Genomic DNA, 22671 nt, shown 5'->3' with positions numbered 1-22671 from the left:
GAAACCCACCGCATGTCCCTGGGATCAGTAACATGAATCTTGCTACTACTACTATTTATCATTTCTATAGTGCTACTATTTGGTATTCTGTCAGGTACTTGTGAGCAGAGGAGCCAACTTTTCAAAATAATTGGGGGTGTTAAACCCAATGTAAATTACTTCCCCCTGGACATAGTCTAGGAGTTGGTTTAATATTGGGGGTGCTCAAGCTTGTGACCTGAACTGGCCATTGTTGGAAGCAGGATACTGGGATACATGGACCACTAGTCTGACCCAGTATGGCAATTTTTTCTTTTGTATTTAGCACCTGCCACCCCCTCCCCCCGCTCATCATATTTGAAAAGTTAATATATATGTTCACATGCACAACTCAGCAAAAGCAGCAGTAATGTGAGGTTCTCCTATGGCTACTATTTCTTAATGTGATTGTAGAGAAAGCTCATCTGAGATAGGGAGGTGGCTCACTCATGCCAAGTGTAAGTGTTAAGGGACATAGATCAGAACTACAATTGATAATATACACTGAAAGGTCACAAAATGATAGGCAACTGGTTGAAATTAAGAAAGGAATTTATTAAAAATCCTTCTCATGAAAAGTATCACCATTAGCAACGATGCACTGAAGGTCTAAACTTCAATAAGAAACACAGATTGTTAACACTGTAGCAAACCAGAAGAGGTCAGACAGTTTCACTGCACAAAGCAGAAGCTGTTGAGAAGGGAGGGGGACAGTGTACGAAGGCACAGACATGACAGGATCTCCCCCTCTATATAGCAGCCTGAGAGAGTGCGTGTCTCAGGAACTCAGGATACTCTATTTTAAAGGGTTGCTGTGTTTACTGCATCAGCTATTTCAATTTCTTTGAAGAGCCAGGGCCAATAAAATTGCCATTTTCAATTTCATTACCTGCAGAAAATTTCCTGTGGTGACTTTACAGGAGCATCAGTGATTGGATGGTGAAAGCAGGTCTGGTGATCCTGGGAGGGGAAAAAAAAAATCAACACTGTATCCTTAAGGGCAACAAGGAGACCAGTGCTACTGGGACAGTGGGGAGCACACCAATGATGAGGGAACAGCAACAGGAAAATTAGTGTTGCTGATGAGGTACAGTGGTGATTGAAGGGCAGGGGTCGACAGTGGGCACACTATGTTGGTGACAGAGGAAACCAGGAGCAAGGCAGTAGGGAATGGGATCTCAGCAGTGGTGTCAAGAAGGGCAGGGGAAGGTCATTGCTGGTAATGGGGGCTGTAGTGAGATGAGCATTGGGTGATGGAGGTAGGGAAGCACTGAACTGGTGACAGGCATAGGAGATTAATGCGAATGTTTTGAGAGTGAAGTCCTCACCATCTTCACTGACTCCAACCTATGGATATCTCAAGGTAAGTAACCCCAGGCTTTTATATCAGTCCAGAAGGGTACATCCAAGGTAACAAGGTAAAAGGATATATGGGCTACTCCCTTTACACCTTATCTTCCCTACCTATCCTGTCTCCATCAGGAGCACAAAAAACCAAAAGGTGAACTGCTCCTAACTCAGAAATCTCCAACTTCTGTGTGCTTTTGTCAGTAAGAGACAAGAGGTAATTACATTTTTATGTATTAAAAGTACAACATGAAACTCCATCTAGATATAAAGGAGCCTATTTTCGAGGATGAATGCATGAACATATTTGTTGCCCTCACCTGTGTGTGGTTTTGAAATACAATCACACCCCCATCAGAGTCTTCATTTTCCCATGACATATCCTGAAAATATGGAATGGACAGAACACCCAAGAAAAAAATATGAAGGGAACATGGGGACAGAGATGCTGATCTCATAAACTACCTTTTCCTTTGGAAAGTATGCTATCCCCTGACCCAATTTAAATACAAAAGTTTACACAAAAGAGGCCTAAGGCCTGTCGATTTCACAATCAGCTTCACACAACAACTTTACTGCAACTGCTGCTTGGCTCTAATCCAGCTCAGCCCCACTACTTCCTCCAGATTTTCTACATCTGGCTACTCTGCCTTCCTTCCTCCAATCCCTCTACCTCTGGATATCCTTCCCCTCCACTGATCCTGTTATACCTGGCTGCCCTCCCTTCCACCAGCTTCCACTGACCTCTCCAACGATCCCACTGCATTCAGCTACCCTGTACAATACCAAAGTCCTGCCAACTCCTGGCTACCATCCCTCTGCTAATCCCTCTGGCTACCATCCCTCTGCTACTTGCCTTCCACAGATTCCATGGCACCCAACTAACTTCCCCTCAGCCGACCTTTCCATAACTACAGACCCCTCAGCTGAATCCACCATTTCCTCTTACCTTTCCTCTGCTGATCCTATCATGTCCTGCCACCGTCCCCTCTGCTGATTCCAAAGCATCTTCCTTCCCTCCCTCTGCTGATCCCATCAGGCCCAGCTTCTTTCCCTCTTCCCGCTGTAGCAGGTAAACTGGAATCTTCCAAATGTACTCTGTATCTAGTACTAAAGTAACCACCAACCATTCCACTGCTCTGTGCAGCCTCTCTCTTATTAAATATCCCAGGCTAACTCACATGTGTACAAGCAACAGATATCAACACAAAGTCTACACAAATGTAAATTCCCTTAGATAATATTGTCAATTTTTTTAGAACTTAAAATTTTTAAAACACCAAACAGCAAATATCCTCTCCCACCAGTTCTCCAGCAGAGACAGCTGAAGAGTGATAGGAGACAGCATGGAGTCATTTCCTCTGAATGCCATGAACGCTTTTGCTAAGGAAGTCTTCTGCCCGATAGCCCTCCACCAGAGTCACAAACACAGAGAAGGTTAAAGGTCTCAGATAAGAGGCAATTGCCCAGCTGATGTGCTAGGGAGAGCAGACGCCTTGTATCCTTCCTGTCCAATCAGCACACGGGTTCATTGGCAAGGCAGGTTCCAGCTTCACATCTGGCTGCAGCCAGGGAATGCTTCAGTGGTTGCCCAGGTCACACACCTTGAAGAAAGAAGACTTTCTCTACTTTACAAACAGCAGTTTCAGGCAGATTTGAGATGTGAATTCCCGGCTTTTCATTTCATACTACAAAACAGTTGGATCCTGTTCTGCTTTTCTTCTATGAAAGAAAGCAGGATTTGCTAGTCCCAGAATGCATGGCAATGCGAATTTACAGAGACCAAACTGGGTGATAATGAGGAAATGGGAGCAATGGAAGCATTGCAGCAATCTTGGGTTGTCCCAGACAGTATGATGGCAGAAAAAGACTAAAATGGCCCATCCTGTTGCACATTTGAGATTTATCTACTTTAACACTGGTATAAATGGTCAGATCAAACATAACAGTAACTTCTGCTCACTTGTCTTTTACCCAACTGCTCAAGCCGTTTCTGATTGCTTCCCTCCATGCTGGAGCCAAGCATGCCTAACATCTGCTTAGTGTCCTGTTCTCCACACTGCAAAGACAGACCCTGAGGGACCACTCAACAGCCAGCCTCACACTGCCTATATAACAGCATAAGAGCCTCCTCAAATATCTGCTGCAGCCCTTTGACCCAAATGTAGCTTTTAAATTGATCCTATTTATATATGGTACAACATCCACTGGTAGGATGACGGACCTCTAGAACAGATTTCTTGTGGAGGTTATAGGAGCCTAAATAGTGGCAAAACTTAAGCATGCGTGGGATAAACACAAAAGGACTTCAGTATCATGGGAAGGGACCAGAGCTAGACAGCACAGCAGGCAGGTAGGCACAAGAGGGCAGACTGAGTGGGCCAAGTGGTCTTTTTCTGCCAACATCTTCTGTTTCTATTTAGCTGGGAGCTCACAGAGGACAAAGACGTAGTCTCCCACTGAAACACGCTGAGGGAAGGGATTTTTAACTGGGAAATGTTGCATAAAAGTCAATGCCTTGACCAAACAACTGCCTGTAATTCACTGGGCCCACATGATCCATCTCCTCTCAACACCTTGCACAGAGGTATTACACAGTTAGGATACATGTTGCTGGAGATCATATGGTTGGAGATTTATACGATGTGAGGATCATGAAGTATCCTTTCATTGGATTCCCAGGATGGCCCCATGAGTGGCTTCCCTTTGATTTCAAGAGGGCCTCATCTATACCCATAGGCTACCCTCTGGCTGAACTCCACGTGACCCAAGTGATGGCTTCTTAACATGTATCATGACAATCACACCTGATTATTGAATGGTTTCAGATTGTCAGACTGGATCCACTTTTTGTGCTGCTTTCCCTGCTTCTGCTTTTTCCCCTCAACAAGTCTGATGACAGGGTCGTTTCCCTGGTACATCTATGGCACAAGAGCAGATTTACTAGCTCCATCTTTTATTTGGCAAAGCTAACTTCCCATTGCCTCCTCTTAATTCTTCCCTTAGTCCAATGGACAAAGGGATTCTCATTCGTTTCTCACCAGCTCCCTTGGCATGTACTTACAGCAGTCTGAGGCTGCTCTGTGTCGTGATATTTCAGTGACTCTAAGAATGACAAGTGCAGTCAGACCACTGAGAGTTATGAAGCCTATTTCTAACTGAAATAGGTATCAGTAAAGGTGTTTGGAGTAAAATAAAAACAACCCCCCCCCCCAAAAAAAAACAAACAAACAAAAAAAAAAACCACCCCAAAATAATAATAAAAACAAGAGAAACAAGTGGTGTAGCTAGATCACTGATGGGACAAGAGGAGGACTGAGCTGAACAGAGCCATCTCCCTGTCACTCAAACTGACATGGTTTGCAAAGATGCAAACTGTGATTACCACTTGCAGCACAAGAAAAGCCCACATGCTACCAGTGCATTGTAGGAAAGCAAGGGACATGCTCCTGCATATCTGCTGTACTTCCTGACTTCTCCTAAATGCAGAATCAAATTAACTTCACACCCCAAAATGAAAAACAAGAGGTAAAACTCTTCAGCTTAGAAATCAGCTTTCCAGGCTTGTATTCTAAATTAGCTAAAGAAATAAGATTCAATTTTGTGTTGAAAGAAATAAAACCAAACCTCATCTCACACAGTCCTGAAAATCCAGGTGAGAGAGAAAGATTGGGCTCTTCTGGAGCATCTGCTCCCTGCCTCTCTAAAATATCTCACAACCTGTTAGTTTAAACCTTAAACATGGCCCCTCTTAAGCAATAACCCTCTAACTCTCCTATTCAGCCTCCTTTCCCCATCCTGGGGACAGAGGTGCCACACCACAGCTCTTCTGGGTTGTGTTTCAAGTGTTTTGTCTTTAGTTTATTGTGGTTTCTTGGTTTTGGGGGTGATGTTATTTGAAGGATGCCATGGAAGGCCTCCAACCTGCTGCCAACACTCAGGATTATCAAAGCTGAGGATAGGGTCCTCGCTGCTCTTAAGGCATTCATCCCACTTTGGCCCATTTCAGGAAGGCTGCAATGTCTCGCACAGGGACATGGTGGGTCAGTGCCTTGACCCGCAGGTTACGGTCATCTGTCAGCAGTACCACTTCTCGTCTTAGACGGATAGGTTCATCTACAAAACAAGAAACCAGACACGGATTAGAGAGACAGCACTCATAAAGAAGCGAAATACACAGATCTTCTGGACTGACAGAAGAGAAAGAGAGAACTCCTGGACTTGTGTACACGTTTTACACCAAACACTAATCTCTAACATTAGATGCACTGATGGCACCTTCTATGGTATTATCTTTATTCTCTTAAAACTGTCTTATACCTATCAGAAAGTACGAGAACATTAGCCAATCAGAATTCCCATCCAATGAACCACACCAGGCTGGGAAGAGGTCATTGGGAGGAGAGCAAGCACTGACGAACAGGTAAAGATATTCTCTAAAGCAGCACACAGCTAGAATGTATCAGTCTCCACTTTGCCAGAAAATAAACTCTAGACAAACTCCAGCTTGGATCGTGTGATCTGCTGGCAAGAGTGCTGGTTCTTTTCTTTTCTGATACTTTAGGAAATTTTGAACAATAAACATCCTGTGACACTGGTAAGGTTCTTCTTTGTTAAAAACCAGAAACTGCTTCTGTCAGTTGCCATCCGCCATCTGCTAAACCCTCGGGGCTGCAGCATTGGCTGTCACCTCCACATAAACACTGTATGACAGCTTCTCTGTAAACCTGACAGACTGATCTGCTAAGAATTCACACTGCTGCCTACCTCCAGCCCTTAAGCCCCGCCTGAATTTCACTGTGCTGTCATGGTGCATGAATGGATGGACAGCAGAAACCCTGCTGACAAAGGAAGACTAAAGACTACAGAGCACCCTTTAGGTAAATAGGAACCAGGGATACACGTACCAAGCACAGTCATTATCCACCCCCCCCCCCCCCAGGACTTTACCACACCGATGATCAGAGATAATTGCATGCAAATTTAAGCACGCAATTATCTCTGATCATGGGGTAGAAGTACGGGAGAATTGTGCCTGAGCATGCGCTCAGCACAATCCTCCCTCCCGCACTTGTTTGACAAGTCTGGGCTGTCAAAAGCCCAAACCTGTCAAACACAGGGGCTGGAGGTCCATGGGACCACCAGGTCCCAACTACCCTTGCCCTGAGCAATGGGGGCTGGAGGTCCGGCGGACCTCCGGTCCCCCCGACGATCCAGCCCCCCTAGTGGGCAACCAACCAACTCCCCAGCGACAGCAGGGCTGGAGGTCCGCTGGACCTCTGGCCCCCCCTGACGATCCCCCCCCCCCCATGTTCAGGGAGGGCTGGAGATCTGGTGGGTCTCAAGCCCTCCCTAGTCCCCCAGCGATGGGTCCCTGGTGGTCCACTACCCCCCCTACCTTGTGTGTTGGAGGAGGGAGGGTAGCCTGCCTCCCTCCTCTTCCTGAGACGCCGCAAAATGGCAGCGCCCGGCCCTGCCCAGTGTATCCTGGGAGTGATGTATAGCCCCACCCAGCGCATCCCAGGATACACTGGGCAGGGCGCTGCCATTTTGCGGCATCACAGGAAGAGGAGGGAGGCAGGCTACCCTCCCTCCTCCAAAACACAAGGTAGGGGGGACTGGACTACCAGAGACCCCTCGCTGGGGGACTAGGGTGGGGCTGGAGACCCATCGGATCTCAAGCCCTCCCTGAACCTGGGGGGGGGGGGGTCCGGAGGTCCAGCGGACCTCTAGCCCCCCTGTGGCTGGGGGTGGGGTTGGTTGGTCACCAGGGACCTTTTGCTGGGGGGGGGGGGGGGGTCAGTGGGGGCTGGAGACCCACCGGATATCCAGCCATCCCTGAACTTGGGGTGAGGGATCATCGGGGGAACCGGAGGTCCGCTGGACCTCCAGCCCCCTGTCGCTGGCAGGTTTGTTGTTGGGGGGAAATGGGGGCCTGCCAGAATGCAAATGCATACTGGACAGGGCTCACCATTCCTCCCCAATGATCTGCAAGCCCTAAAGCCAGCTCGGAGCTGGCGTAGGGTTTGCCACGGCCAGCGACCCAATCTTTGGCACGCTGGCCGCTGATCATTGGTGATGAATATGTTTAGCCCTGTTTAGCATGCATTTGCATGTTAGTTGCATTCAGAGCCCTCAAGCACGTTGTTTCACGCGCTCGAGGGCTCTGATCATGGGGCGTTAGCAAACGCTGGTGCTTGTATGGTACTAACAGCCTCTAGCGCCGGCGTTTGCGTCTGATCATCTCCGTCAGTTTACAGAAAGGGTCATGGATTTGATAAACTACCTTTCTGTGGTACAACCAAAGAAGTTTACGTATTATATACAGGTACTTTTCTCTGTCCCTAGTGGGCTCTCAATAGTTTCTGTACCTGGGGCAATGAAGGTTTAAGTGACTTGACACATTGGGAATTGAACTCACTTCCCCAGGTTCTCAGTCCACTGCACTAATCATAAGGCTACTCCTTCCCTGAATCTTGCATCTGTAGTTTGTGGGCCAGTAACATGTGCTTTATTTACAAATTTAAAGTATTTTTGGCAAACTTTATCTATTTTGTATTTTAAGTCCTTCAAATCATGCATACCTGGGCAGATGCATTCCAACTAAAACTTAATGCAGAAAAAACACAATGTCTTGTACTCAACATAACACAAAAAACTTATCCACCATATTCACACCTTACTGTTCTCTGCCCGTCTCACAAAACCTAAAAATTCTTGGAGTTACTATTGATTGAAACCTCACTCTCGATACCCACGTGAAGAACATGACAAAAAAGATGTTCCACACCATGTGGAAACTCAAAAGAGTAAAACCATTCTTCCCGAGACACATATTCCGCACGCTGGTACAATCAATGGTAATAAGCCATTTGGACTACTGCAACACACTATATATGGGCTGCAAAGAACAGACTATCAAAAAACTCCAAACAGCCCAGAATACTGCTGCCAGACTCATATTTGGAAAAACCAAATACGAAAGTGCAAAACCCCTTAGAGAGAAACTGCACTGGCTCCCACTTAAGGAACACACTGCGTTCAAGATATGTACGATTGTAAACAAAATCATTCACGCAGACGCCCCTACCTACATGTTGAACCTAGTAGACCTACCACCCAGAAACGCCACAAGAACATCCCGCAAATTTCTCAATCTACACTTCCTCAGCAGTAAAGGACTAAAATACAAGCTGATGCATGCCACCACCTTCTCTTACAAGAGCACGCAGATATGGAATGCTCTACCCACAGATCTGAAATCAATTGTCGATACAAATAACTTTCGCAAATCTCTGAAGACACACCTCTTCAACAAAGCCTACAAAGAAAACCAACAGCTTCAACGACCCACTTTACCAACCCAACCAGCTATGAAAATCCACTCTCACAATCACCTGCCTAATTACTCCCTCTCTTCTCCTTTACTCAATCTCTGCACACTACTAACTGTATCTGATATTCTGGAATGACAATATCATTATACAATTATGTAAGCCACATTGAGCCTGCAAATAGGTGGGGTAATGTGGGATACAAATGCAATAAATAAATAAATAAATATATAGAGCATTAAGATTATTACTGGCTATGACTAGTTTCCTGTACAATTCCCTACCTTTAACCATTAGGCGTAGCCTAATAGAGCAGTGAGATAAGCACCAGGGAAGCCCAATTCAAATCGCAATGCAGCTCCTTATGATCTTGGACAAGTCACTTAATCCTCCATTACTTCAGATACAAATTAATTGTTAGCCCTCCAGGCAAATACCTATTGTACCTGAATGTAATTTTTCTTGAGCTACAACTGAGGTGTGAACTAACTAAAATCCCATCCCTTCTTTCACTTCTTATGCTGCCTCTAAAACTGGGTCACCTCTGCCCTCAGCTTCTGTTCATCAGCCCATCTCCTTTTCCTTTTAAATGATGCCAGGGCTATAAATTTCCTCCTTATTACCACTTTCAAACACTCCAATACTGTCTACGTTATTGCTCTGTAGATACTCTTATATTCCCTTTCAATTTGAAACACTGTGTCTTTGTCATTGAATAAGCTGTCATTCAATCATCAATATAGGTCACCCAAATTTGGGAAAGCTACTCTCATCTTGATGCACACTGGGGTGTGGTCTGACCAGGTGACATTTTCATCTGAAGCAACTTTTTTTCTCCACCAGGATCATGTCAATGATCGAGTATGAGTGGTAAACCTGGGGACAAACACAAAGTGTTTTTCTCCTGGATTATAAAATCTCTGCCCTTCTACCTGGTCAATGACTTCCAACAAATTTTGTAAGCTTTCATCTGTTCTTCCTCCAATACTCTTCTCTTACCCAAGTTGTCCAGGCTTGGATTTGATGCGAGGTTAAAGTTGCCAACCGCAATTTTCTCTAACCATGTCGAAGAACCTTCTCCGTTGACAACTGGGGACATACACTAGCTATTGTGAGTTTCTGGTTATTGACAGAGATGGTCACCATCAAAAGTCATCCGCCATCCTCCCCACACACCCTATGAGTCTCTACCTTCAAGCTCCTTGACAGCATAATCCTTCCTCCCTCTTTTTCCTTCTCCAACCAGTTAGATGCCAATATCAAAGTGGAGAATTCTCAGTTGTTAATAAAATGTTCATCCTTCTTGAGAAAGTGAGTCTCCTGTATCAGAAAGATGTCAATTTTCATCCGCCATGCCTTCTACAAGAGCATGTTTTTCTTGGAAGTTGAGTTCAACACCCTCACACTAAGCAAAAATTACTAGCTCAATTAAGATATGGTCAGAGCTGGCCCTACCACTGGGCGAACTAAGTGTCTACCTAAGGTAACAGAATTTAGGGGGGGGGGGGGGGTGTGGTATGAAAAGGCCTTCCCAGTTTCCTGTTCTTATGCTGGGCCTATCACTGCCACTCTTTACCTGCTCCCAGACTGGCCTAAAGCTTAAACAAAACTTAGTGCTGTGTGGACCCTGCAGACACAGGCTCAAGCACTACTGTGTCCTACTCTTCTCTGATAGGAAGCCTGCCTCAGAGGGGGCTAGGATATGGCAGTGCTTTAGCACAGAGCGGGCCTGGAAGTAGGTAGGGCAGCTTCGGCAGCAGCTGGGAAACAGGGATGGATGTAGGGTTATGATAGGGAAAGGGATATGAAATGCTAGCCACCAGGTGGAGGGGGGAAGATGGGAAGGGACAAAGGGGAGACTTTGGACTACAGGAAGGGGAAGGGAAGAGGAGACGCTGAACTTGAGCAGGCCCAGGAGGGAATGGTATGGCCGAAGGTTTGCATAGGGGGTCAGATACCCTTGGGCTAGCCCTAGTTTTGTTCATTGTTATACTTTCCTTGCTTTCTTACTCACATAGGGCTGGTTGCCAACATTCTTCAACAGCCCTCTTCCCCACCCCCCAAATACTCCCCCAATGCTCCCAACCCCCTGCCCCCTCCCTATCTTCTGTGCCTTCCATTCCAGCATTCCCCTCTGCACAGAACCTGGGGCCAACCACCCTTTCCCCATGTAGTGCTTAAACTCTGATCCTGTGAAGTCCACTGACCCCTCCCCCATAGCCTTACAATCCTCAATCCCAGAAGCCTTGCCCCCTCACTCATGTCAACTCACTAACTTCCTCCATCATACCCTATGCCATTTTTACCACATACATTCATCCAGCGACCCTTTTCCATTAATCTTCTCTCCCACCGATCCCAAACTGCACAATAAATAGTCCACTGGAGCTCCACATCAGGTGGCCTTCTCTGCTGGTACTTATGGTCTACTGGGACACCTAAACAGTCCTTTTCCACCCCTTTCTGCATGCTCCCCACTTATGCATCTGGAGCTTCTGTACTGGTCTTTCTGACTCTACCCCTTTCTTAGGAAGGTCTTTCAGCTCCCCTTGTGCAGTTCTCAAACAGCCTCTAGAACTAAATGCATAGTTACTGTAGATCAATTGATCATTACAACAAAGGCCAATGGGGAAGGAGTCATCAATATTTCAGGTTTCCATAGGTGACATAGATAGCAAAGGTATTTAGTGCTATCTGCAAACTCTCACCATCTTGTAATGGTGGCTTGTGAGAGTTCTGCATAGAATGGCCTTCCCACTGCAATTTATCTATGGCCCTTGCTGCCAAAAAGATCCTTTGCTTCATTGTAAATTCTAAGAAGTAAACCACAATATCACACAATCTATTTCTCAGCGGAGGACCCAAGGCCCTATGAGCATATTCAGTTTTAATGTTCGAGGCCTCCACCTCTGACCCTGCTTACTGAAGCACAGCAGCACAAATCTTTTGCACCAGGGCATCACACTCTTAATACTCTGGTGTCTCTAGCAGGTCTTGAAGTTGCAAATTACAGTGTCGGAGCCTGTTTGCCAAGCCCTCCACTTTATTAATGCTGTTGTGTTGCCCTTTTCACTACCTCCTCCACTCACTGGGCTAGAGCTTGCCACCTGTTACCCTGCTCCTCCATCTTGTTCTCTACTCTTGACTCTGGGCTAGATCATTTACATCCAACTGGAGCTCATCCATCAAGTCTTAAAACTTAGAATCGCTTCCTTCAGCTCCTTAAACCAGTTTTAATCTTTCGCCTGCTTAGCAGATCTTTGCTCTCTTCAAACTGATTATATATATGAAGCGTTCCTATTGCTTCTCTTTCTACTTGCCCCTAGGAAGGTGTCAGAATACTCCGTAAGATTCACTGCTTTCTTTTTTGGAGCCCAATTCCTTTGTCGCAGAATCCTTCTTCAGGCCACCATCCACAATCAGGTGGATGGCTCACCGTACACCCAAAAAGGTACAGCACTTGAGCAGCAGCAATGGGCTTAGGCATCCATCTTGGTGCATGACATCATTGCCACCCCTCCCCCTTTAGAATTTAAGGTGTCAATATTCAAAGGGATTTAACCAGGCAGTAAAGGCTCCTGACTGGTTAATCACACTGAGTGAGTTGGGAGCAGATACTGAGCAGCACTAAATCAGATACTCTCCAGTTTGTGCCAGGCATCCAGGGGCAGAGTTGGGAGTTATGCAGGCACCAGTGGCATTCAGTACCAATGCCTGCATAGCATGTTAGATTGCATAAAAAGCAGTCCTAACTATGCGCAGTCAGCCATGTGGATATGGCCATACCCAGCTTGCTTCCGAGCACTGCAAACTGGATATTAAGTGCTGGTGCCCAGACAAGGCCCAACACTGAATATCTCAATCTAATTTAGCCAATGGCAGTCAGCATTTAAAGAAATGCTGATCACCAGCAGCTGAATATTGAGTCCTATATTTCTATTTATTCATTTGACTTTTGGAAATATATGGAAGTGAGCTGCAATAATAAAAACCTAAAGATTCTTACAGCTTGACCAAATGGGCATGTTATAATTTGGAAAGTACTTGATCTGTCCCATGGAAGATGCATCACCAAGCAACAGGCTGCAGCTCAACCCTTAGAACATACGCATTGTCATACTGGGACAGACTGAAAGTCCATCAAGCCCAGTATCCTGTTTCTGACAGTGGCCAATCAAGGTCACAAGTACCTGGCAAGATCCCAAAAGAGTAAAACACATTTTATGCTACTTATCCTAGAAATAAGCAATGGATTTCCCTAAGTCCATCTTAATAATGGCTTATGGATCTTTTTTTTTTTAGGAAATTATCCAAACCTATTTTAAACCCTGCTAAGCTAACTGCTTTTACTACATTCTCTGGTAATGAATTCCAGAGTTTAACTATACGTTGAGTGAAGAAATATTTTCTCCGTTTTGTTTTAAATTTACTACTTAGTAGCTTTATTGTGTACCCCCTAATCTTTGTACTTTTGGAAAGAGAAAACAAGCAACTCACTTCTACCCAATCCACTCCACTCAGTATTTTATAGACCTCTATCAAATCTCCCCTCAGCCATCTGTTCTCCAAGCTGAAGAGTCCTTTCTTCATAGGGATGTCATCCAATCACTTTTATCATTTTTGTCACCCTTCTCTGTACACCTTTTCTAATTCTGTATATCTTTTTTGAGATGCGGTGACCAGAATTGCACACAGTATTCAAGGTGCGGTTGCACCATGGAGCAATACAAAGGCATTATAATATTCTCATTTTTGTTTTCCATTCTTTTCCTAATAATTCCTACCATTAAAGCAGTTCGGCATACCCACTCCCTATTTATATCATAGAGGATAGGTGCATTGCTCTGAAATTGTGACTCTTGGTCTCCCTACTGTCTGCAAAGGAAGCTCCTCAGACATGCTTCCTCCCCTGTCTGTACCTCTGAAAAGGCCTGTTATTTCTCTGGCTTTGGGATCTTGAACTCATACCTTTAGTAGATGGCATGAAGTCTTTGGCTTTGTCCTTGCAGTAATGAAGGCAACAGGACAGGATCAGATCATCATTGTTTCCCTGAAACAAAAAAAAAAAAAAAGTTTTGTTCTTTTTCCTTCAAGTCAGTAGTATAGAACAATATACATGAAAGTCACTGATGCAGCACTGCTGTTCACTAAGATATCATCTTCTTTGCCAACCCTAGTATGTTCACAGATCCCAAAACCTGTTCATGGCGTTCATTGTATCTTCCTCTTGAATATGGCACCTTCTTGCTATGCCTTACCACTTTTGCTAACACATCTGGCTATCAAGCAAATTCTCCCATTCCCTGTACACTGTCTCAAGACAAATTATATCCAGGACTCCGATTTAGCCAGCCACTGTACTCTTTCTGCATCAGCCACTCCATCCCTGTAAGGGAAGCCTTATGCAAGTATTGATATCTCTTGAGTAATATCACATCTGTTCATGTATGAGGACAAGGTTGTGGGGAGGATGCTCCCATAACCTCACTTCTGCAGACCTGACTAATATAGTCACTGAGAAAGTTTATTGAGTGAGTGAGCTGAGACCTGACCTGGGCTCTTACACTCATGAATGCCCTTTCGTTACCTTCTGCCCAGTAGTATCCTCGCTGCGAAAGGCAATTGATTCAAGTTCATTTCCACGACTTGTCAGTGCCCTCAGGAAGATGTCCCGACTTTCAAATCTCTGTTCCAGGAACTCCACAGCCGATTTCGCTTTCTCCTGGACCAGGCGGCTATGACCTCCAGCTCTGCAATCGGACTCCTGGCCCTTTGCTAAGCCATCCAGCTCATTTATTACTGCAAGAACACAACAGAAAAACAGAAGCGAGGGATCTTTGGGACCAGACCCTGTACATGACTGGGGCACAGAGAGACCACAATGACAGAGTCTCAGAGACACTTCACATGACTGGAAAAGCAAAAGGGTCACTGCAGGAAGGGAAAGGAATACATGAAGAGGGACTGCAAAGGGGCAGAAGTGTGCAGGACAGGCAGAAGGGAGGAGTGGATGAGAAGCAGGAAGAAACAATGCACAAGAGTCTGAGAGACTATGCAAAGGGTAGGGGGAAACACACACAAAAGATAGGCATGGATTTGCTGAAGTGAAGGGCATGGAAAAGGGGAGCGGGTGATGCGCATATGAAGGAAATGATCTCTGACACTTTATAGCATGGATCCCATACTCTTCCCACACTACTGAGTCCTGAGCCTGATTAGCCAAAGCTGGCCACTGTGAACACATCCACAGGACTCACTACAGCTGCAGTCATGCCAACATTCTCAGGTGCTGCAAACGTGTTTCCTAAAATCCCCCAGGGCTTAGGGAACCACAGGCAGCTTCCTGCTCTGCTTCCGCTGGTTCAGGAATGCTTTGTGCTGATAGGGGAGGTAGGGGGAGGGAGGTGGGGAACACACGCCCATCAGTGTTGCTGCTCTATGCCAAGGCCCAGGAGAAAAAAACGCTCTTCTAGTTCCTATCTTTAACCACCTGAGACAGCAGAGCAGACTGAATGTCAATCATGAAACTATGTAAAATACCAAAAGTGCCAATTTTGAGGTTGTAGGACAGAGTCAGTCCCAAGAATGCAGGGGAGAGAAGTACTAATCCTGAGACTTCAGGGCTGACTCCAAGATTGCCAAACCCTAGGAGACATTAACTGTATACTTGGTACTTGCTTAAATAAGGAAAATTTGAAGTCCACCGTCTGCAAGTATATCTCTCTAAATCTGATATTTGTTATATAATTTATTGTTACGAGGAAAAGACTTCAGACACTCGGTTCCTGCTGCTACTTATAGCTCAGCGGTCCGCTTTGCTCAACATATACTTGAAAAATCGTCATGAGTCAAAAAACCTCTAACAACTTTTTTCAGAAAAAAGTTGTTAAAACGAGGTTTTTTGACTCATGACATTACTTGCCAACGTATTTATTTTAAGAAAAGAAATTTTTCAAGTATACGTTGAGCGAAGCGGACCGCTGAGCTATAAGTAGCAGCAGGAACCGAGTGTCTGAAGTCTTTTCCTCGTAACAATAAATTATATAAAAAATATCAGATTTAGAGAGATATACTTGCAGACGGTGGACTTCAAACCCTAGGAGAGCAAGAGATGCTGAAAAAATATCTAATCTCAAAATGTAGGTAAGAGGATCCTGATGAAGAACAAGCGACAGAGGAGTGCCAGTCCTGAGACAGAATAAGAGATACACAGAGAACCAATCCCAAGATAACATTAGACACTGGCAATGACAAATTCCGAAACAGACAAAAAGAACAGAAATATCAAGACTCCAGGAGAGAGGGGGGACATGAAGAGCCCTAATGGTGAGATAACAGGGCCCCAGGTGTAGACTGCAGAGGAGATTCTAAAAGAAACCATCATGAAACAGCAGGGCATGCTTACAGTGTCAACCCAAGACTGCATGGAAGAGACAGTGAGAAATGGAAACATGCAGAGACTACCAATTCTGAGACTGTGATAGAAATTAAGAGTATGTTCTCTTCACAATCAGACTCAAGATTCACGTTTCTGTGTTGACTATTATGGATTGAAGTACACACATTCAGTACAAAATATCCCACAGAATACCATCTAGAAAATTAGAAATCATTACACATAGTAGGAATTTTATAAACACATATTAAAAATTGTATTAGTATAGATACTTAACCATATTATTAGTGATGAACCCAAATCTCACACCTCCTCCTATGGGAGGTCAGCCTTCACTGTGATTTGTACGGGTAAAAATGGTTTGACTTGTGTTAATCAGCTATCTGGAAACTGCCCACTCTCAAAGTGGCTAAAAATCCATGCACTGTTCCCAGGGATGAGTCTAGGTTGGGAGAGGAAAGGTACACGCGTAGATGACATTTTCAAATCTGCATTCATATACTTCCAATAAATTCCAACCCAGAATAACCAGGTGCAAATGACTGCATGTACTCTGTAACTAGGGCAAGTTTCAAAGAGAAACTATACATATATTTTTACTTTTCAGAACTGATGCAAAGCCAGCAGGTAAAGAGTATACACAATATTTGTCCCAGGGCAGACAATGTGAAAATCGTACCCTAAATACTGAGATGGTATTGGTGAGGGAAGGTCACTGAACTGCTACTACAATGTCAGTCTTCAGTGAAGAAGGCTGCCTTACACACGTCTATTCCCTGAAAGCATGTTTCAGAACCATTTACTTGGGTAAAATGGCTTAAAGTTCCTCTACTTGGACCGGGTAAAAGTACGCAAATGATTTAGCTGGACTGCAAATTGGTGTTCCTAGTAGCAGGTTTGGGTCAAGACATTTTCACAGCCACATGTGCCATTTTATCTTTCAGCTGTAAGAACATAAGCCTGCTTAACAAGCATTGTTTCTACTCATTTTCAAAGAGAAGAGGGTCACACACTTACTTTTTTAAAATTAGTATGCTAAAAGAAATCTGGATAGCTCACAAGTATGTGGACTGTTTGAAAATTTCCCCATTATCTTAAATACACTAAACACAGCTTTGTTTTAAATGTTCCACAATCCATTGACTTCTACCTCCTAGTATCATCCATTATCCTTTCCTTTAATGTTTTTGGTCGCATGCATAAACCAATGGTCTCTAATTGTTCTCATACCTCACACTAGCATTATTGGCTTTTGCCTTACCTAGAATGTAAACCGCACTGAACCATGGAAAGGGGATATTAGCTGTATACATGAAATGATTTGATTTTGAAATAGTTTTCCTTAGAGCAGCGGTGCCCAAACCTGTTCTGGGGAAAACCCTAGCTAGTCAGATTTTCTGGATATCCACAATGAACATGCATGAGAGAAATTTGGATGCAGTGAAGGAGCTGCGTGCAAATCTCTCTTTTTTAAAAATTTAACGGAGGTCTTATTGAAACATTCAAGATGAATAATAACAGATCACTTAGTATTCATATACAAAATAAATAACTCCCTGTTCCATGTTACTCTATTCCTTGTAACCAGTTTACTGTTTGTATATTTTGAAAATTTCAATAAAAATTTAGGTCACAAAACAAATAACCCCCAGTTTTTATATCAGAGTTTAAAAAGTTGAAAAAAAACAGAAAAATCTCATCATAAAACCACTCCCCCATGCCCCCCCCCCCCCAAAAGAAACACCCCAGCCAGGCTACCTAACCCCACTAGGGGAAACTGAAATCATTAAACCACCCCTTTCCCGCACATAATTAACCCAATTGATACACACTTCACCATAGCCTTCCACCTGATTGCAGTTAGTTTCTCTATCCGATAAATATGTATTAACCTGGCCCGGCAGCAAATCTCCCTTATAAATATTTATTCTGGAAATCCTGAAAACCTGATTGGCTGGGGCTTCTCTCAGGACAGGTTTGCAAACCACTGCCTTAGAGGTAATATTTGAAGCCTATAGTCTTTCATAAAATACATGGTTTGTACACCTTGTTGGCATGATTATCACTGCTCTTTCTATCCCCTCTGCTCAACTGGCTTTCTGAGTTCTGAATTTATTCTTGCAGAAGTCTTTTTTGGTTATTTTCATTCATATGCAAACGTGCAATTTTTTCCCTACAAAAATGTTACGGAGACATTCTGTATCAACAAGCAAATTCAGTGGCAATGTCTGATAGGAAAATGGGGACTTTCTTAATGAATGAAGGAGTGGCAAGGATTCAGTGAATTGCATAAAGCATCGATTTCTGAAGGGCAAACATAAAGTGACATCAGCCAAAGGAATCTTACCTCGGACCTCGAGAGCCAACATGAAGCTGTGTGAAAGGCACATTGAACCATTTCAGAACCTCCCCACCCTGCCAGACCACCCAGCAATACAAGTGCATCTGCCAGGCCACTGTTTACCAATAAGGGGAAGCAGCACCAGCCCTCACTGCAAGCTTTATAAGGGAAAAAGACCGAAGTGACCTTCTCTGATGGAGTTTCTGCCATAGAAGCACAGTTTTTTTTACTCCAGCTGTTTAAGCTGGGGATCAGTGCTCCTAATCTTTGCAGCTTTCATTCTCAAACAATGTTCCCCACCCTACTCCTCCTGAAATTTCCCCTCCAGCTCCCTTTTCCTATTCAGAGCTACTGCAGCTGGAATCTCCTGGGGCTCCCCACGCTACCAGCTGTGGAGGGGCAGGATTTAACATGTCTGCAGTAATAGCAAGGCAAACACCACAGGGGAAGGGAGCCCTGGGATCTCCTCCTGTGGCCAGCATGTTGTGATTCTGTTCTTACCAATGAGGGGAACCACAAGGATGTAGTGCCGGCTGTCCAGCAGCCGCAGCAGGCTGGGCAGATGGTCAATAAAGCCATTTGTGTCTGGCACCAGGAAAAGGGGTGAAATCTCCAGTTCTATGTGCCTCATCTGGTCCTCTAGTACTGCCTGAAAGAGAGAAAACCATACTCCATTACATTAGACACAGAGACAGACCTATACAAACAGCTCAAGTAGCAGAGTATGAATCCTTTAATTCCCAAATCATATAGTACCTGAACAGGTGAGCAACTGTTATTCCCCTTCTCTTCCCTGTGTAGGTAAGAAGCTATTATTCTAGACTCTTAGACAGACAGGTGCTGAAGCTGTCAATCAACAAAGATTGAGTGCTCAGACTTTTTCCCACCATGCCCTGGCAATAACTGGGTCTGAGTCCCAACACACCCTGGCAGTGACTGGGCCAGAATCTCATCGCACCTTGGCAACCCTGTTATGATTACGGAGCATGTGCAAAAAATAACGACAACAATGGTTAATATGAAGAGGAATGTGATAAATGTTGAGAAGTCTGGAAGGGTAGTGGAGGAGTGTGAGAAGGAAAGGCCTAAGTCCTAGACTTGAGGCTATGACTTACAATTGTATTGGTGAGTGCTAAGCAAGCACTGGGAGTCTGAAACATCACAACAGAAAGAGTCAGAACAGATATAAGCACTTGACTAAACTCATTTTTTCAAGTCAGCCCTGGAGCACCTCAGCCAATCTGGTATTCAGGATATCCAGAATGAAAATGCAGGATATAAATTTGCACGAAATGCAGGTAATGCATGCAAATCTATCTCATGCATATTTACTGTGCATATCCTGAAAAACAGTGGCTGGAGTTCTCCAAGATAGGTTTGAGAAACACAGCATTAAAATAATCACAAAAAGAGAAATAGTGGTATCTACATAGTGAATCAAAGAAGGAAATGAAGGATGGATCCCTGCGGTATTCCAGTGAAAGGTCTGGAGGAAAGCTGTATACCGTCAATGCGTGTATCAGTGTGTACTTCAAACGTGTGTGTGTCTTGTGAATATGTGCAAGCTGGTGTGTATTACTCTGGGTGTATGCCATTAATGTTGCTGTAATATGGTGCTTGCTTTTCCATGCTGGCAGCTGTGCAGGCGTCTGTGCTTCTCGTCACGTCCCATTGTGATCCTTGGGCTGCACTGTAAAGGGAGGACACAGGATGCTCTAGGGCTGAGAGTATCAGCTTCTGCAGGAATGTGCCACCCACATCCCCTCTGGCAGTCACAGGATGAGAGGGAGGTGCAGTAAAGGGGGGGCACTGCATGGGGGGTAATAGAGGCAATAAGGAGGGGGTGCTGTGAGGGCAGGGATGTTGCATGAGTAAAACCCTCAGTGGCTAGGGTTAGAGATGAGAGTTCAGAGGTGATGTTCGGGCAGCATTCGTTTACTGGCTCTTTGCAGAAGTACATGTGAAACAACCGATCCAAACTTTTGCACAAGGACAGTTTAATCTCCACAAATGCAATCACCGTCTGGGGCCCAAGGATAGTTTGAGCTTGTCAGCGTCTCAAGAAGAGTCTGACTCTGTCCTGATTCTGGGGCAATCTGTAGCTTGCCAGTGACATGCCAGTTCCAAGTATATTCAGAATATGCTGTTTTCAGTCTGCCAGCCTTGCAACCTTGATAAACATCCTGAGTTTCCAGCAGGAATGAAAAGAAGATTGAGATTGCCCTGCCTATGGGTGAAGAAACTCACATTTCCCATTTTCAATGTTTATCTTAAATGTCTTCCTCAAGAGTAAGGCACGTCCTGGTCTAAAGGCAGATGTTCCTACAGTGACCTTTCCAGTGTCTGCTGGACTGAAGGCCCTGGGTAAAAAAGGGCAGTTACACTGGGTGCCTAGCTGGAGGGAGGGGGGAGATCATCACCCTTTTCAGTCACTCCCAGTAGGTGAGTCTGAAAGGGAAACAAAAGCAATCCAGGCTGCTGTTTTGTCCATTGACTGTGATGATCAGGAGCACTTACTGCATGCCAGAAAGCTTCACAAGGCTAATGACATTCATCCAATAGATTTGTAATGATATGTGTTCTAGTGCAACTGTGTCACAGCATGTGAGTTACTTCACATACAGCAATGTGAAGACCAGCATGTCACTGTCAAGTCTTGAGTATTGACATGAGTGTATTGTGGTGTGTACATTAGTAGAAGTATTTTTGTGTGTGTATCAGTGTCTGCTTGTCGATTTGTTTCCATATAAAAGCCAGCAATGGGACCGAATTATATTTAGAAAATTACTCACTCTGTTACAAAGCAACTGTGGAATGTTATACTAAAGGCCGCTTAGTGTTAGCGGAAGCTGTTATTAAACAGCAAAAATGAGAAGAAAAGTTATTTGAGTAAGTCTGTCATGTCACACTTTAGCTTACTTGAAGAACAGCATTCAGTGCAGGAAGCAGTGATTCTATTTCAGGTGGGGGCAGGAAGATGGAGCATCACAACTTCCAGATACAGACACTGTCCCTCTAAGAACAAAGGAGGTGGCTGGATGACGGCTTCCACACTCACAGCCTTGTCTACAATAACTTTTGGATTTCAAAACAATGAAAAGAGGGGACGCTAGGCTTTTTTTTTGGGGGGGGGGGGGGGGGGGGGGGCAAAATGATCAGACTTCTTTAAGCACCAGGGCAGAAAGGTGGGTCCTTTAGACCACTGTTTCCCAAAATGAATATGCATGAAATTGATTTGCGTACACTGTCTCCATTATATGCAAATCTCTTTCATGCATATTTATTGTGGATATCCTGAAAACCTGACTGGCAAGGGGATACTCCAGGACCGACTTGGGAAACAGTGCTTTAGACCATTGGGTTTGAAAGGGAAGGTGCCCCAGGGTCATACATAATGTGCTTGCTAGCTGCCTCTTCTGTTGCAGGTGCTGAGCTGTATGGTCCATTCCACTTCATCTTCCCATCTTTTATTCACTTCAGCTTCTGTTACTCTGACCTGAGTACTTGCCAACAATAGCAGCTCATAGATTTCCTTCCAATTAGTTTACAACTTTGTTTGAAAATATAAAATTGTTACCAGATTATATAACAAGGAAAATGAAGAAAAATATGAAGTCGGGGTTTAGAAGTGTTCAGCAATGGTTCTGAAAAACTGAATATACACAGGACGGCTTGTCTTATTCATACCTCTACACACATTTGTTGACTTCATGCATGGATGTTATGTAGCTAGGTCTGTCCTATCGATTCCTTCCTTGTTTTATATTTGATCGTTTATTGTAAACCGCTCTGGTCTGGTAAGGGTGAACAGTACATCAAGTTTTAAAATAAACATAAACATGTGGCTAGACACAAGGTTAGAAAATGCAAAATTACAGAAGTGAAGATCCCTAAGCAATGGGAAGAAAAGAAGGTTGGGGAATTGGAGGAGCTTCACACAGATTGACAGCTGGATGCCCATGAAGCAGACACATGAAAGGGGAGACCTGTGGGTTAATAGGCAATCACCACCCCAGACTTAAAGAAGAAAATTTGCATAGCTGACTTAAGAGCCTCTCATAGAACCCCAGTCAAAATCAAGTTAAAATAAAGGGAGAATTTTAATGTAGTAGTGTCTCTTGATAACAAGTTCTGAGCTTGTTCTCTCTCATCTTTGAAGTAACCTAATGGTTAGTGCAGTGGCCTGAGAACCAGGGGACCTGGGTTCAATTTCCACTGCAGCTCCTTGTGAGTCT

The 22671-nt window shown here is 44.4% G+C and overlaps 1 protein-coding gene across 1 annotated transcript in view; it reads right to left on the bottom strand.

The window, feature by feature from the left end:
• Nucleotides 1-346: 346 nt before the first annotated feature.
• Nucleotides 347-22671, bottom strand: part of SMG6 (SMG6 nonsense mediated mRNA decay factor) — a 214962-nt gene continuing 192637 nt past the window's right edge. The window contains exons 9-12 of the mRNA XM_030222212.1: nucleotides 18938-19085; nucleotides 14287-14498; nucleotides 13668-13749; nucleotides 347-5481 (exon numbers count right to left, since the gene is read on the bottom strand). Coding sequence (XP_030078072.1) covers nucleotides 5351-5481; nucleotides 13668-13749; nucleotides 14287-14498; nucleotides 18938-19085 — 573 coding nt within the window. The 3' untranslated portion in view covers nucleotides 347-5350. The remainder of the gene's footprint in view (nucleotides 5482-13667; nucleotides 13750-14286; nucleotides 14499-18937; nucleotides 19086-22671) is intronic.

Source organism: Microcaecilia unicolor, chromosome 13 (assembly GCF_901765095.1).
Source record: "Microcaecilia unicolor chromosome 13, aMicUni1.1, whole genome shotgun sequence".
NCBI lineage: Eukaryota > Metazoa > Chordata > Amphibia > Gymnophiona > Siphonopidae > Microcaecilia > Microcaecilia unicolor.
This window is presented reverse-complemented; position numbering and strand designations above follow the sequence as displayed.